The sequence below is a fragment of the Aethina tumida genome, chromosome 1, assembly GCF_024364675.1.
Source record: "Aethina tumida isolate Nest 87 chromosome 1, icAetTumi1.1, whole genome shotgun sequence".
Taxonomy (NCBI): Eukaryota; Metazoa; Arthropoda; class Insecta; order Coleoptera; family Nitidulidae; genus Aethina; species Aethina tumida.
The window spans coordinates 54,144,121-54,160,370 of NC_065435.1; the positions used below are offsets into that span (position 1 = coordinate 54,144,121).

The 16,250-nt window shown below is 32.0% G+C and overlaps 4 protein-coding genes across 8 annotated transcripts in view; 2 read left to right on the top strand and 2 right to left on the bottom strand.

Moving 5' to 3' along the window:
- Nucleotides 1-5,726, bottom strand: part of LOC109594834 (receptor-type tyrosine-protein phosphatase kappa) — a 98,355-nt gene extending 92,629 nt beyond the window's left edge. For both annotated transcript variants that reach the window (XM_049965260.1, XM_049965253.1), the window contains exon 1: nt 5,382-5,726. The gene's annotated coding sequence lies outside the window, so the exon portion shown is untranslated. The remainder of the gene's footprint in view (nt 1-5,381) is intronic.
- Nucleotides 1-16,250, bottom strand: part of LOC109594831 (leptin receptor gene-related protein) — a 133,020-nt gene that overhangs the window by 109,886 nt on the left and 6,884 nt on the right. The window lies entirely within an intron of this gene.
- Nucleotides 2,613-3,390, top strand: LOC126265040 (uncharacterized). The gene has a single exon (XM_049965327.1). The coding sequence runs from the start codon at nt 2,679-2,681 to the stop codon at nt 3,285-3,287; it is 609 nt and encodes a 202-aa protein (XP_049821284.1). The 5' UTR covers nt 2,613-2,678; the 3' UTR covers nt 3,288-3,390.
- On the top strand, nt 7,939-16,188 carry LOC109594837 (inhibitor of Bruton tyrosine kinase). 4 transcript variants are annotated; one of them, XM_049965214.1, is made up of 12 exons: nt 7,939-8,022; nt 9,989-10,163; nt 10,223-10,396; nt 10,449-10,713; nt 11,511-11,670; nt 11,725-12,089; nt 12,145-12,395; nt 13,235-13,426; nt 13,481-14,199; nt 14,259-15,174; nt 15,227-15,381; nt 16,012-16,188. In XM_049965214.1, the coding sequence occupies exons 2-12, from the start codon at nt 10,001-10,003 to the stop codon at nt 16,141-16,143; spliced, it is 3,492 nt and encodes a 1,163-aa protein (XP_049821171.1). In that variant the 5' UTR covers nt 7,939-8,022; nt 9,989-10,000; the 3' UTR covers nt 16,144-16,188. The 4 variants fall into 4 exon arrangements, with proteins under 4 accessions (XP_049821171.1, XP_049821189.1, XP_049821180.1 ...); XM_049965232.1 differs by having other exon boundaries at nt 16,016-16,159; XM_049965223.1 differs by lacking the exon at nt 7,939-8,022 and adding an exon at nt 9,561-9,636.

Below are 16,250 nucleotides of genomic sequence, written 5' to 3' on the forward strand. Positions count from 1 at the left end.
CTTAGTTTATGAAGGGCGCTGTAAATTCGTTAAGCGTCGCCCCATATTATCCCATACTTCGATTGGGGAAAGGTCTGGAGACCTGGGTGATCAAGGCAGTAAATTCACATGGAAAGAAAGAAAGAAAGAAAGTTCAATGTATTCCTGGCAATATATGAACGGGCGTTATCTTGCTGAAAAATTAGCCTCTTAGAGATCTCTTATGTAGGGAAGAAAATAAGGCTCCAAAATGTCATCCACATATCGCTGGGACGTTATATTACTTCTAATGAAAACTAAATCTGATCTAGCATAAGGAATAGCATGACCATCGTGCACGGCTAAGCAATAGCGTAATTCATCATTAAACACAATGCGATTCCATTCCTCATCCCACTGTTGATGTTCCATACACCAGTCACTACGTTGGCGTCTATGATTTGCTGTTAGAGGTAAGACCCAAAAAGGGTAATAACTCGGTAGGCCAAAAGACCTTATACGAGGGTAAACAGATCTAATACCAATGGCCTACCTTCATCGACAAAAAGTTCATTAACAATCATCCGCGTTGAACTCATTCTGTCACTTAGGCCAATAATTTAAGACAACGGTGTTGTGGCTCTGTGGTAGCTCTGAGGCTTCTGGAACCTCTGGCTTCTTCTGCCCTCTTCACTCCGTGACTGCTAACAACTTCTTCATGCAGGCCCATTATTGTACCTCTATCAAACTCACTTAATTGGCTGAAATTATTTTTTCTTCGTGCTCCAGGTATGTTAAATGTTTAGTATAAATTAATGAATAAAATTATGACAAAAACTAAGTATATGCTTGTCTGTGATAAAGAAATGAAAATAAAAAACAAAAAACCGACAATACTTTTTTTGATTAACTTTTTATAATTTCTTACTTCAATAGGTACCTCATATACCAAATTTTATAAAAATATCTTAATACGTTCTAGGTGTTGCGTTTTTTTACAGGGAGTAAATTATTAAAGATTCACCTTATAATGAACGAAATTAGCGTTTCCCATTTCAAATCACTCTCCAGTAAAGCACCTGTTAACCCTACGCAATGACTCAGGGAATTCACCTACCTGTTTAGCAGCATTTTCCATCAGGTCATTCTTATTCTTATCAGAAAATAGGCCTTTGACAATTTACTTAATACAAATAATTATTTTTACGTATTTAATTATTTAAATTTTCACACTTAACTATTGCACAATGAAAAAGTTATATTCAACGGATCTATGAACTCTACTCAACTGGCGTACTACCATTTTTTTACATTAAATTAAATGAAACACATTTTTATATGTTTAATCAAATTATATTAATGGAACTAATTGAATGGAACATTGTTAATTGAATAGAACATTAAATCTAGTGAAATTCCTCACATTTGCCAATGGAACACATAAATCACATCGTGGTTTTGAATATTCAAACTGAACGCCGAATCAGACGTAAGAATCGGAGTTGAGCCAAACCAGAAGCTAATGGTATGAATGGGTATATTATATATTTCACAGTACTTCACCATAACTTGCCACATCACTACGCCCCTTCTAATTTTGAGGGCCACTTCATTACCCGTATTACTCCTTAGAGTTACGATCAAAATGTCATTCTCATTTGGTATTTGAAATGCCATTTTTCTTTAATTTCTTTTTCTTGTGGTTTATTCTTAATGTACGGGATAAAAACTCTATAAACAGAGAAATGAGGAAATTTACGACGTACGGGGTAATATTTTACTTACGACAAAAATATATGTTCCCAATACTTGACACCAACTAAACAAGGCACTTGTCAATTAATTTTCCTCTATGGGAAAACTTATTTTGGCACCACAAAAAAAAAATTATCCCTGTCTAATTTAGACACTGGATCAAGGCAGCAAATATAAATTTATATTTAAACGAACATTGTTAATAAATCGGTTTCGACCGTTCGCAGAATGGCGGGTGCAGTTTTAACCTGTAATTTCGATTGGCTGTTTTGAAATTACCACACTGAAAACCACGGAACAAATTCAAAATTGAAGAGAGTCATCTGTCCGCAGGAATATCATTTTGTCGCCGGTAGGTAACTGTAATATAAATATATCAAATATTTTTTTGTGAACCGTTTTGAAAACTGATTTTCTGTATTTTTGTCGTCTAAATGGAGTGTAAGAAACTTCTGGCAGGTAAATTTTATTTATAATATTGTAGTAATATTAATATGAACCTATGTTTTTTTATCGTATAATACTCCAGAAAGTTGAAATTGGAAGGGATAAATTTAAGGGGAAACGGTCACAAGCAGTCGAACTGTGGCGGACGACGGTTAGCTGTGCTTATTTCAGTCAGTGACTTGGAATTTTGTGAAGGTAATTTTTTAATTATAATACTATAGTCATACTACATCTTTTAATCGTTTAGTATGTGATCTGGATGCGTTACAAGTAAATTAAGATTGTATTAAAAACGTGGCTCCGAGACGTGGTTATGTGTCGGAACATTTTGCATTGCTGTTACTAGGCGTGCGAATAAGATCGGTCTAATGTATAATGTAACTATACTATATGTACTTAGGTTTCAATTAAGGGCGTTGTATGTGTGAATATGTGTGAGGTTAATAATTTTGTTTCATATCCGTCTTCCTTGACATATTACTTTTTACATTCTGTCATTATACATAAATTTATTAAAAATGAGCGGAAATATAAAGCGTACCTTCTTTACAACATACATGAGAGATTTTCCTGAAAAACATGCACCGAGAGTGGCGAGCATAAAAAGTTTACAAGAGTTTAAGAATCCAATATCGGGAGACCTAAAAGATTACCTAGTCATTGGAAAACTCCACCTGAATTCGAATGAAGAGGAACTAGAACAATTTCAAAATAGGTTTAACGACAAGTATGAGAAAATTAACCAAGTTCATTCGTTGTCGACCATCGATTCGGAATATGTGAACTCGCTTGAGGGTAATGATGCACTGACAACCTACCAAGTAGACTACGACAAAATAAAATCGCACAAAACACATTCACGGGTCCAGTCACAATTCCACCTTCCACATGATGTGTATATACCTGAAACTGAAATTTCGTATGCGTTTAGGAATCCCATTACGTTGAACCCTGATGCTTTGGGCCCCCAACAACCACTAAAACGTGAAGGTAAACTGGAAGCTCTTGCCCAAAAGGCCATAACAGGGGCATTTCAATACAGGACTGAATACACAGATTCTATAGCTACTAGAGCCGAGGAAAGAATGAAAATGCTCGAGTGTAAAACACCTCGTGGTGAATCTTAGATTTAGTTGTATATTTTGTCACATAATTTTATTTATAAGATGTATACTATTTATATCTATGCATAATTATTTTTTTACAATTAATATAATAAATTTCATATTTAATTACATATTACTCCTATATTTTTTGACTAATCTCATCTAGGAATTAAAGCAGTTTAAGATTATCAACATATTATAAAAATTTAAAGTTGTACATTTTAGATACTATGTATGTATAGTATGGTTTTGAAAATTCGTCAAGTGGTAATAATGTGGTCAGATGTCTGGGTAGAATTTTGGCAATGCTTGCAGCTTGTTGGGTGATAAAATTTGTTATTGTTAGTCTCTCTTATATGTGTGGTAGCCTTGTTTTTCTATCACAGCACTATTGCCAAGAAATATTTAGCTTTTTATTTTGAAACAGTGCATTAGTACATAAGTACCTACTTAAATCTAGTCACGTAAATCTACAAATAATAAGTATGGATTTGAGGTGAATCTTGTTCAGTATTTTATGTACGTTAACATTATGTCAGTCTCCAAAACGCCTGAATAAAAATAATGTCCTTAGAGTGCATCTTTTTCAAACTTTTTCGTGTGTCTTCAGTAATATATTTATTATCTATATAATTTTTATTTAATATATATAAATGTAAATTGTTTCCAAATCAAATTTAAAATAAATCGACCGTTCACTTCTATTATTTCCTCAAAGAAATCTTAAATTGTCAGATAAACCCAAAGGGTTAAATAACATATTTCAAGCCGCCTTCTGGATGTCGAGTACGGTCCGTTTCATTTTACATACGTCCGATTCAATTAAGTTCGCGTTATAGAAACCGCTTCCAAGTAGAATGTGGAAAAACAATTTCATATACAGTCTAAAAATATATCTCATACGGAGAACTAAATATAAAAACGGTACTAAACTGTTATTAGTGTTTTACGAGGTATTTGAATCATTTTTATTTATGAAAAATTACTCGAAAATTAATGTGAAATTTGTCAATATTGTGAATGATATATTTTTAATTCAGTGAAATTGTGTTTTTTATAGAATTAAATTAAAATACCCTAGTATGATGTTAGGACAAAAAATTTATTTTTGTAAATATTTATGGCAGCCGTTGTAGCAAGATGGACGTTTAACTTGTTAGTTTATTTTTCAGTATTTGTGCGAATTTCATAGCCAATAAATGTTTAAGTGAACACAAATATTTATATTTGAATATTAAAATGATAGTTTTCATAGATTTCATTTCAATTTTAAAAATAGCGGAACTAGAAGTTTTAAGAACTAGAAGCTGAACATTACCATTTTTTATTTTTTATCATTATCGTCAAAATTAACATTCATCTGAGAGTAGATGATAATTTTGTGTTTGTAAAGATGTCTCACATTATTTATAATTATTACTTTTAAAGGTAATGGTTCAAATTACACTGCTACAAATAAAATGAATATATTTAATTATTATAAGATATTTTACAAAATCAGTTTATTTGACATTACATTTTAGTTGTTTAAAATATGTTATGTTTCAATCTACAAGATTAATAGAGGCTTTTGTAAAATACTGAAGTCATACTGAACATTTATGTCTGCATATTTTAAAGACGATTGGTTGGAATGTAGACATGTATTTTTAGAAACGAGAATACATATACATCAAAAATTGTATTAAAAATCTCTTTGCATTAGTTTTTGATGATTTATCCTTTAAAATAGCTTCTGGAAAAATGGAGATTTTTCTTAAATTATATGTTTATGTAGTTGAACTAACAGGATACAGCAAACATATATTATTTTAAAAATTTATTACATCGATTCGTATTTTTTATTCTATTCATCTATTTCATTTAATCAGATTTATAATTTTTATATATTAAATTTCCATGGAATTTAAGGATTCATTTTCTTTTCAAAATGACTGCTTAAATGTGCAAAATGTATCATCCTATTTAAATAATAACCCTTTCAAAAATGATGGTAAAACTATTAATGAACTAACACACAACTTTTTGTGGCATGCGCTTGTAACCGCGAAACTAAAAATTGTGCTACATCAAACAAAGTCGAAAGCCATAAAGCGATAAAAAATGAGTTCTTACCAACAACTGTAAAAGCGATCTCGCCAATTCACCATAAAAACTGCAACATCAGAATACCGCAACGAAATTTGCACCAAAACACCAAAAAATTAAAAAATATATATATTAAAAACAAATCATGTACTAAACCGCACCACCCCCAGTACTTGATTACAAATGGACCAACAACAGATCACCATCGTCCAGAAATCGCGTTGGCATAACTGGAGTGAAACGGCCGCACGTGTTTTATTTTTCGAAGAAGCGGCGACGTGTTGGAGCGCCTGGCGTAGAAACGAGTGTACCCGTGGCCGTCGCGACGCCTGAACTGATTGAGATTTCGCGCCGGGACGCCAGCGGCATCAGCTGTTTCGGCCGGTCGTCGGTGCGTCGGTTATATTGGGAGATTTCGTGGCGATTATCGTTTGCCCGAATCGCTTCCCCAGCCTCGCGACGCCTAATATTTAAAATAGGATGGGTCAGTGACAAAAACCGTGGCAGGATGGCGCGCGTACGCTTCGAATCCGTTCGATTTATTCGACTGTAGACCGTTTTCGAAATCATTGATCTAACGTTGCCTGCCACGTATAAAATTAATTTTCAGTTGCAATTATCTTAAGATAAATATTCATATTAATCACATTTTTCCTGTATCTGAAATTGATAGTTTAATCTAGATGATTTACTTTCTCCACTATTTCCCAATTGCAATGCACAATTTTGATAGAATCCACAGTTTTCGTGAATTATTCAATTCTGCTTTATTTTTGATTAATAAAATCTAAAAATGTTTTAGGAATAAAGCAAACAAAACTCAACTCGGTTTTTCATTAAAATTTATGTATTACAATTGGTTCGTATTCACTCGTCGTTTATTCCAGTGTATAAAATGTGTGGTCCAGTGTTTGGAGTCGCAGACTACTCTGCTTATGTGACGACGGTTCCTCTTCCGCCACTTCCCACATCTCGGGTTTTCCCCTAACTTTCATTCTCTGTTATTTATGATGGTTGCCCAGAATTCTCTTTACACTATCTACCTAATTTAGCTTAATACAAAAGTTAATATTAAAAAATATTTCTTTAATAACAACTTTTGTATTTTCGTATTTTGAATTACTATTTTAGAATATTTGACATTTTGACCAATAGACCAAAAGTTATAAAATGAAGATGGTAGGAAGTGAAACAATCAATATGAATGTCTGTCTTCTGATTAAATATTTTTATTTATTGTATTTAGCATCATTAAAAGCTCTTGGCTTAAATGAATATATTGACCGTTTGGTAGTACAGATTTAATGTTTCCACATCCCTTGTTTACATTAACACTAGCGCCTTGTACGATTATTTTTTTATAATTGGTGCAAATGTAAATGTATTGTTTTCAGATTATCTAATTTTCTTTTCTTGTTATTTTTTTAATTGTAAATGATAACAGTAAAGCAAACATTGTTTGTTATAAGTGGACTTAAAGACATATGAGGTCAGATGTATACTTTATCTCTTTGCCATTAATTATAATTATTAGTAATGCCATATTTGCAGGATATTTTACAAGCCAAATAATCCACCGGGAATTCATTTTACTAAATCAGAAGCATTGCCTATAAATCTAATTGCCAGTGTGTCAAACCATTGTAGAAATATTTTACATACAGAATAATTCTTCCAATTTAAAATTGATATCTTTCCAGATTTTTATATCAATTTTCAACACTCAGTATCTTCAAGATAATAAAGAAATAAATTTCAAAAGTAAATGGAACTTTAAAGTAAGCCTATTTAGGGAATAAATATTTATGATGCTTTTTATTGAAATTAATCTTATTCTCTCATATCCCTGTGAAAATGATTTTTACGAAAATGTAATTTTAAAAAGTAATTTTAAAAATTAAGTATTATACTTGAAATGTTTAAATAATAATAAACGTAAAGACAAACTCTTTTTCATAAATACATTATAAAATTGACTTTTTAAATATTTTCCACTTAAATTAATTAGAATAAATATTTTTATAGTTTAAACCATTATTATTGTTATTAAAACTTTATACATTACGGTGTTGTGTAAATTAGTAGTTTAATCCAATTATAAGGTGACATGGCGCGTTCGTTTTATCTGTTCAAAATCAGTTAGTTCAGAACTGAAATGATTTAGGAAATTAACAGGGAAACCGAAAGCTACTAATGGACTCCTAAAGTGATGTCATCAAGATATTTTTAAAAAACGCGATTTGAAATGATTTCAACTCATAGATATTTACCCTTACCCTATAAAAAGAAATACATGCATACAAATAATGACTAAGAAACGTCAATAATTTTTTTTTCTGTTTATAATAAGCATTTTAAAATATTTTCTTTTCCAAAAGATTTCGAAAAAATTAAGATTTTGTTTCACTCACTGTTATTCTTGTATATATTAAATTAAGATACAAAAATAGCCGACGATATTTGAATCCTCATAAGAGGACCTAAGTTATCAATTTCTGATTTTTCTTTTTATGGTAAATATATGTCTATGTTTCGTAAATCAATAGTTTTCAATTCATTTTGACATGTAATTTGTGTTGTTCAAGTCAGACTAATTATGTCGAATTTTGTTGGCATTTTTCGGTTTTTATTCAGTAATTTTTATAATTTTCATCGTATACGCATATAGGTAAGATAATTTTAAATAATTATATAAATTATATATTAAATAAGCTTGCGAACGCATTTTTCAACATCACAGATCAATCAATCTTAAAGGAATAAAAAAAAATGAACTAAGATTTAAGGCAAATATTGTATTTGGTTTTGAATAATGATTGCGCAAGGTGTATGAACGATATCAAATCATTAAAGAATAGTAAAGTCTTATGAATAATGACACATGAGACTAGAAATGTTGGAAAGTAATAGAAAAGCTGGGCTGTATCCAAAACCCCGTTCGGATGTTCCCTAGATGTCTCTGAAACCACTACGAGTCAGGGGAAATCCGCACGGATGGCAACATAATGAATATACCAGTAGCCAAATTATCGTCGGTCATATCTCGGACATTAATAATAATGGCCCCGAAAATATCTATGTAATTGAAATATTTGATTATTCATTTTGAGAACGTTTGTTATATTTTTATCTTAAAACGCTTTTGCTGTTGTATCTGTTAAAATAAAGCGGTTTAGAGATAAATAACTTAAATAAGTATCTTAAATGCACATTCAATTTGTATAATAGTAATAAAAATAGATTTTTATTGTCAATCAGTGATGTTACGCCACCTAATACCTAGCGGAGAAAACAGGGGGCTCTTATTATTTTATTTTATTAGTTACTTCTAAAATATGACTGATGACGGCAACTAGTCTACTAGGAATCTACAGGGTAAATACATTCTAGACATTTTTTATGTAATTATTAAATATTTCAAACATTACTACATTAAGTATTAAAACAAATTTTATTTATCAAATTTTTTTACTGATTAATATTTAACATTTATATTAGTTTACAATTCTCTTCGTCTCACTATAATTCTTTTGAAGTAAGTATTCAAAATGGTGGTCTTCGACTTCAAATTTATTTCGAATTAAAAAGACGCATCGGTGATTTCAGTACAAATATTTCAGATTCGTTCAACCATCTCCCCAGTAGTTGTTAGTAATTTATAGTTTAGATAGCCCCAAATACATAAATCCTATGAAGTAAGATTTGGTCATGCTGATCAGGATCGATTATACTGTGGGTCTTGTGAATAATTTGAATTATTTTAAAAATCAATACCAATGACATTATATTACAACAAATATATTATCCAAATATGTTTTGATAAACATATTGTTCATTTTTATGTCTATTAAATATATAGTAAGCAAAATAAATTTAAAATACTGACCGATTAGCAAACGTTCAAATAATGTTTCTGGCTGAAATAAAACATATTGAAAATATTTTTAATTCTATTTAATTCAGAAAATTTAAAATATTCTTCAAAAGACGCACAGTGCATCTCCACCTCCAAAATGCTTTTCATAAATACAGAAAAGCAGCCACATCTGGTTTTTAAAAATTTAAAATAATTTTTATTCTTTTTGTTCTTAAATACACTGTAATAAAAAAAAATAGTCGAAATGGTAATAGTGTAGAGAACGTTCAAGTCATCTTGAATTTTATTTCTATGGTACATATATGATATCTACGTTTTCATAGTCTATGGTCGTTTATATATATTTTGACAAGTAGGCTGTGCTACACAAGACAAACTTGTTGTGATTTGGAATTACGTTGACAGGTATTTGATTTTTATGCAAGTTTGTTCATAATTTTATTCGTTGATTACCATTTAGGTAAGACATTATAATAGAATAATAGAATTACATAAATTTAAGCTCGCGGACGCATTCAATCACCCTTACATTCAGATTCAATTTTCATATCGTAAAATTTTAACTAACATTGTGGACGATAATTGTATTTATTTTTGAATAATATGTTTACTGATAAATGAATTACCACAAATCATATCAAAAGTCGCATCTAAATATGTCCATGTCATAAATGGACATTTCTCTACAAGTAACTTATGGATAAAGACATTTGCCCAGTATTGCACAATTGCCATTTACTAATTCACTTTATTTCAGTATTTTGGTATTATGGCTTTCCAAGACATCCCCCAATGCTCTGAAAGGTGCCGAAGCACAAGGCATGGAGATATCATAACTGCTGTGTTGACTAAGACAAGCATTTCTGATTTGGAAGCCTGCTCATTCCTGAATTATATTTGCAACAATTGTGAATCTGTTCGTGATTCTGCTGGTAAGAAGGCAAATCAATTGATCATTGTATAAAATAACACTACTTAATGTAATTTACAGGGAGAACCGCCTTGCACACTGCAGCTTCTGTTGGTCGATCAGAAGTTATAAGGTGGTTGGTGCAAAATCGGCATGCTGATATTAATGCTAAAGATGTCGAATCTGGCTACACCCCATTGCACAGGAGTATATTTTACAAGAAGATTAATGCAGCTATTGAATTAATCAAATTGGGTAAACTAATCCAATTTAAAGTAACATTAATCTACAATTTATGTTTGCACAGGTGCCAATACTAATTTGTTGGATAATGACAGTTTAACATATCAGGAGCATTGCCTGAAAGATGGATACAAACCTGCTAAAGACTGCTTTGAAGGTGAAGTGTATGCATGGGGATCCAATACAAATCATGTTTTGGGGACACACACAAGCAGTACTCCTGAATTGTTTGATACCTTTTACAAGGAGCAACCAACTGAAACTGTCCAACAGATCTGTATTAGCAAGTTTCACAGTGTAATTGTAACCAAGAATGGTAAGGTTTTCAGGTAAGTTTTTGTAATTTTTACTAAATTGTCTTAAATAAGTTAGTTTATTATTAAAGATACCCTTAGACTCATTTAAGTAGACAATTAAATATATGTGTTCTACAAAAATTATTTTCTCAACCATCCCATTAAGGTCTTCTATATATTTTTTTACAGTTAATAAACGAGAAAAATTGATAAGGCCATTTTATGAGAAAGTAAAGTACTCTATTTATTGAATTAAGTGGATACAACACAAATTTTATCAAAAAGTCTGGTCTATCAACAAGTCTGTGACACAGCTAAATATTTTCTAATAGATTTCTAATAACTATTATTTCTGAATAACTAAACCATATAATAAAAGCCACACTTTCAATTTTGTTTGACAAATTGTATTCACCATTCAGTTTTAAAGGTATTTAAGTACTAATATGATTGTGAGAAATAATGAGTACTTTATTCTCTGGTTTAATGGATCAGAAGATCAGAAACTCGTTAGAGAACTTGATTTTAATTTTGCCATAGATTTTTAATAAAACGCAATATTTTTATGAAATTTGGCATGTGTACAAAAAATTTTAATCAATTACACATCTAATAAGATCCTTATTTTCTGTAATCTATTTTTCTCATTAAAATTTTCAAATTCTATTTTATTTCAAGTAGTAAAATCAATCTAATTCTAAATGAATTACTAATTCTAATATGAAGAATTGTATCGTAATTAAGTGCATATAAATATATAGAACAGTTGTGTTTGTCTATAAAATATGTGTGGAGCAATAATTTAATTAATTTTGTTAAAATATATTTAGTTGTGGACACGGACAAGGCGGACGTTTGGGTTTGGGAAACCAACAAACAACTGTTACACCCAAACAAGTTTCCTTTTCTGAGAACAGTCAGGAACCCTTGATGTGTTGGTATGCAAGTATTTCCAGAAACCACAGCATGTTTCTTCTTTCTGACAAATTCGTAAGTCTAAGTTATTTATACGTACCAAGTTGGCAAATACATGATTTTTTTTAGGTATACACATGTGGATTGAACACGCACCATGTGCTGGGTATTTTTCCACCACCAAAAGAACTATTGGTTCCGAAACAAATAAAATCTCTGATTGGGATAGATGAAATATGTGCGCAGAGATATCATTCAGTTGCTTGGAATGCACATTGTTTGTATACGTGGGGCTTGAATGCAGGACAATTGGGCCACAAGTTGGTTAATGAAAAAGACAAATATGTTATATCACCTAGGGCGGTGACAGCATTAAATTTGAAGGATACAACTATTAGTTATGTCGCAGCAAGTGATGGTGCCACCGCGATTTATACAATTAAAGGAGATATAATTCTTTTACATGAATATCAGTGCAGAAAAATCGCTTCCAGGTTTAATGTTTATATTTCATTTGAAGTTTTTAATTTGAATTGTATATTGTTTTAGGCAACCAAATATTGTGCAACTGAGCGTTATTGGGGGAACATTGAATGCGTCTTTGGATGAAGAAATTCTAAATGAAGGACCATCCCAATTGACTGTCGTAGCGTTAACAGATTCTGGAGAATTGTTGATTTGGCAAGAGTCAGATCCTCATTTGTGTAGATGCATTTTTTATAGATCAATACTTGTGAGAGAGGTGTGTATAAACACTAATGGAATATACTTTGTCACCAATGATGGAGGAGCATTTAAAGGTAAAATATGTTTACAGTAGTACCTATAATTATAGCAACTTTATTAAAATATATTAAAAATGTGGGCAGTACTACTTGAGTTTGATGCTGGTACCTATAATGTTTATTGTTTTTTCTGTTATTGTTATAATTACTATGCAACTAGTTTAATTTTATTTTTTAAAAAATTACGTTCTTTTTTATTTTGTAATGTGCAAAATTATAGCAATTTTTTACTTTATTGTCTTTTATCGCTTTCTGTGAATTTAAGTCGATTATCTACTAGCGGTCTTTTGCTTATTATAATTATTTAATCATTCGTCGAAGTGAAACTGTGAGAAATATCAATTCAGCGTTGTCAAAGCCGAGAGAAACAAGAAGAGTCATGTTGGGGATTACGTTTATAACCAAATTTGACTTTAACATTTTACAAATTTAAACTCTTCACAGCAATTCAAGAAACGCGAAGGAATATAGATTTGTATATTCGGAAACTGGTGGAGTCTATGCCACGGGCGAAAATTATAAAACAAAAAGAATAGTATACAACGTGTTAAACTTTAATTAAACGATACAGATTTAATCTATAAAAGTCCCTTTCAAAATAGTGTTGCTATATTTATGCCCAGCTCAATTCAGAAAATTACATGCAATACTTAGAATAAGAATATAGTAATTTTTATATTATTATATAAAAACAACAATAGTAAATTATTTTAACACCTCACATTAATTAAAAGTGGCTAAAACATTTAACATTTTAAAAAGTTGTTATAATAGTGACCTCCACGAAATCCTTAAACATAACCAGGTAATTAGTCAAATTTATTTTAAAAAATTAATCCATGGCATTTATTTAGGGACAGTAAAAGCAAGAAAGAATATGCGCCCAGCAAGCCACCATGACAAAAAACGTATGAAGGTACAATTCAATAAATTCTTGGAAAAGGAGAATTGCGTGACAATTAAATTAGAAAGGATCCCTAAAATTCACCGGGCCCTCTCAATTGCAAGCGATCCTCACGGCAACGATTTCTGTATTATACAAGCAAGTCATAAAATACTCTGTGTTAATCATCATGACAATTTTACGTATTTTCAGGAAGCTCCTTACTCTTTTTATGAAATCCCCGAAATGATACCACCCGAGATGGAATCAAACATCCGTCGATTATTTGAAGAGGCTGACCTGAACGATAACATACACGATATAGTTTTCAATGTTGGAAATCAGTCGTTCCCAGCGCATAAATTTGTAATAGCTTCAAAGTGTCCGTACTTATTGGAGGTGATGAATCAGGATAAGTCGGTTTTAAACAATGAGAATCCGACCATTTTCAAGCAATTTTTAATGTTTTTGTACACGGGTTCTTGCGATTTGCTGAAGTGCGGAGAAATTACATCTGAGGCGCTGCTTAATCTGTGCAACAGTGATAAAAATTGTAACCAAGTACAAGGAACGGTTGCGGAAGGATTTGATGGTACACGAAGTGCTATCGAATGTTACAAAGAAGCTAAATCTCCTCCTAAGAAAAATGAAAAGACACCGACAAACCCCGTACGGTTGCTACGTGAGCTCTCTAAAAAATTTAAGTGTCAGGAATTGCAAAATGCTCTTTCCCATGTCGACGTGTATAAAAACGTGATTAAAACAAAGGGTAAACAGCACAGACACGGCAAGCCAGTGTTCGACATGTACAGTTTTCCAGAACTGTGCGATGTGACCATAAAATGTCGTGACGGCAAAACTTTGCGAGCTCATCGTTGCATTTTGTCCAGCAGATTGGAATACTTTGCCAATTTGTTCTCCATGCGTTGGGATAATGTAGGTGTCATAATTATGTATTCATATTTTCGTTTAACTATGTTTTATTTAATTTTTAGTCTTCCAAATCAGAAATCACTTTGCCCTTCCCGAAGAGCACTGCATTAGCCCTTTTAGAATACATTTACACAGACACAATCGTAGATCTGGATGCCAAGGATTTCGATCACGTATTGAGACTCCTCATTTTGTCTGACCAGTTTTTCGTGGCCCGTCTCAAGAATCACTGCGAGTTTCTGCTGGCCACGAGTCTGACGCTGAAGAACGCCTCTCAAATATTGCAAGCCGCAGACGTTTACAACGCTTGCTTGTTGAAAGATTGCGCTTTAACATTCATCGTAGATAATTTGGCGGCGTTCCTCGAGTTGAACTTCCTTAACGATCTGAGCGAGGATCTCCTTCTCGAGTTGACCACGACGTATTTCAATCAGATCCTGGATTCTTCTTGCCGTGTCATAACACCCTATTCCGATGCACCATCTGATGAAACCGTTAAGTGGGTGCACAACAATTTTAGGGTAGATTTAAATGTGAAAATTGAGAAGAAACCTACACAGAAGAGACGTTCGAGAACTCACAGGGCTTCCACAAGCGAGAAACCCCAGGAGAACGAGTCCTTCAGTGATACTAATTTGGACAGTGTCGTTCAATTTCCAGATATTCAAGAGGATTGCGTGGAAACCAATCAAAAATTGCCCGATCGATTAAGGGCGATCACAATGGCTAGTGAGAAAATAAAGGATGAGAAGATGGAGTGCAATTTCACGACACTGTCGTCTCAAAATTTGAACAACTCGTTCAGCGAATCCGGAACGTCGTTTGAATCGTTCCCGGAGTTGGGTAGTCCGCCCTGTTCCTCTCATTCAGTAAACAGAACTCCCAGGACCAAGCCAAAACCGATTAAGGTGTCACAAAAACAAAAGAAACTGTTATCTTCGGAGACCGGAGCTATCCCGAAGTCACCTGCGGTTGCTGGTAACGTTAGTGGTCAATGATATATTGCAAAAGTGTGATCGTCCATTTTTAGAGAGTCCTAAAAATCCATGGAAACCAATTCCTGATATATCTAGTCCAATTTCTTCGCCAGAGGCACAGTGCAGCATGGATGACATAATATCTGATGAAAAGAAACAAAAGGAGAATTTAGTTAAAATACAGAGCAAGCCGCTTCTTCATACACAGGTATGTTTTATTATAATTACACACATTTACTTCTTTTAATATGATGACACACGTGGTGGAATAATACTTCAAATTCAAAAGTACTCCCGTAACTAATTATTACTTTTGTTAATATGCAATGTATTTTATTAATGAAATTTGTCGTGGCACCTTTTTTGAAATATGCTACATTCAATGGAGAACTTATTTTCAGTTTTTTTCATTTTTTATGGAAAAATGGTAGACGAACTGTGGTGGTAGGTGGTATGCATAGTTTATGTTGTCTATCTTTTAAGTTTCATTCATTAAAATCTAGTTATCTCTTAAATGGGCCACTCTGTATAAAACTTTGAAACAAAATAATCTTTCTTTTTAATATATTAAAATCATGTATGATAGATCATTTTAATTTCTCAACAATTAAAAATGCCAAAATGATTTCACATTTTTTTCGAAAGATTGAATCAAATCACTATAAATATTAATTAAATTAATTTTAATATTGACTATTTTCTTGAAATATTAATAGCATATTTAAGATATCATTAATTTTACCCAAAACCAATTAACGATATTATTCCCCACATTTTACAACTTAAAACACCCCTTTTTACGGGCCAGTTTCAATTTAAAAGACATTAAATTTTCAAGATAGAAGACAAAGCCATAGACGACTTGCACAAGGTCTACAACACCGAAGCTGTGAATGATGAGTTTATTACTATAGAACGAGTCTCCATTGGAAACGTCGCTTCCCCCGTTTGGGTGCCAAGAACTAAGTAAAAATTTTTATTTTGTGATCCTGGTTCTAATAAATTTGTTTTGAATAAAAAACCGACGTCTTTATTTTAACATTTCAACCGTCCCTCGTATACCCGAAATTTGGTAAC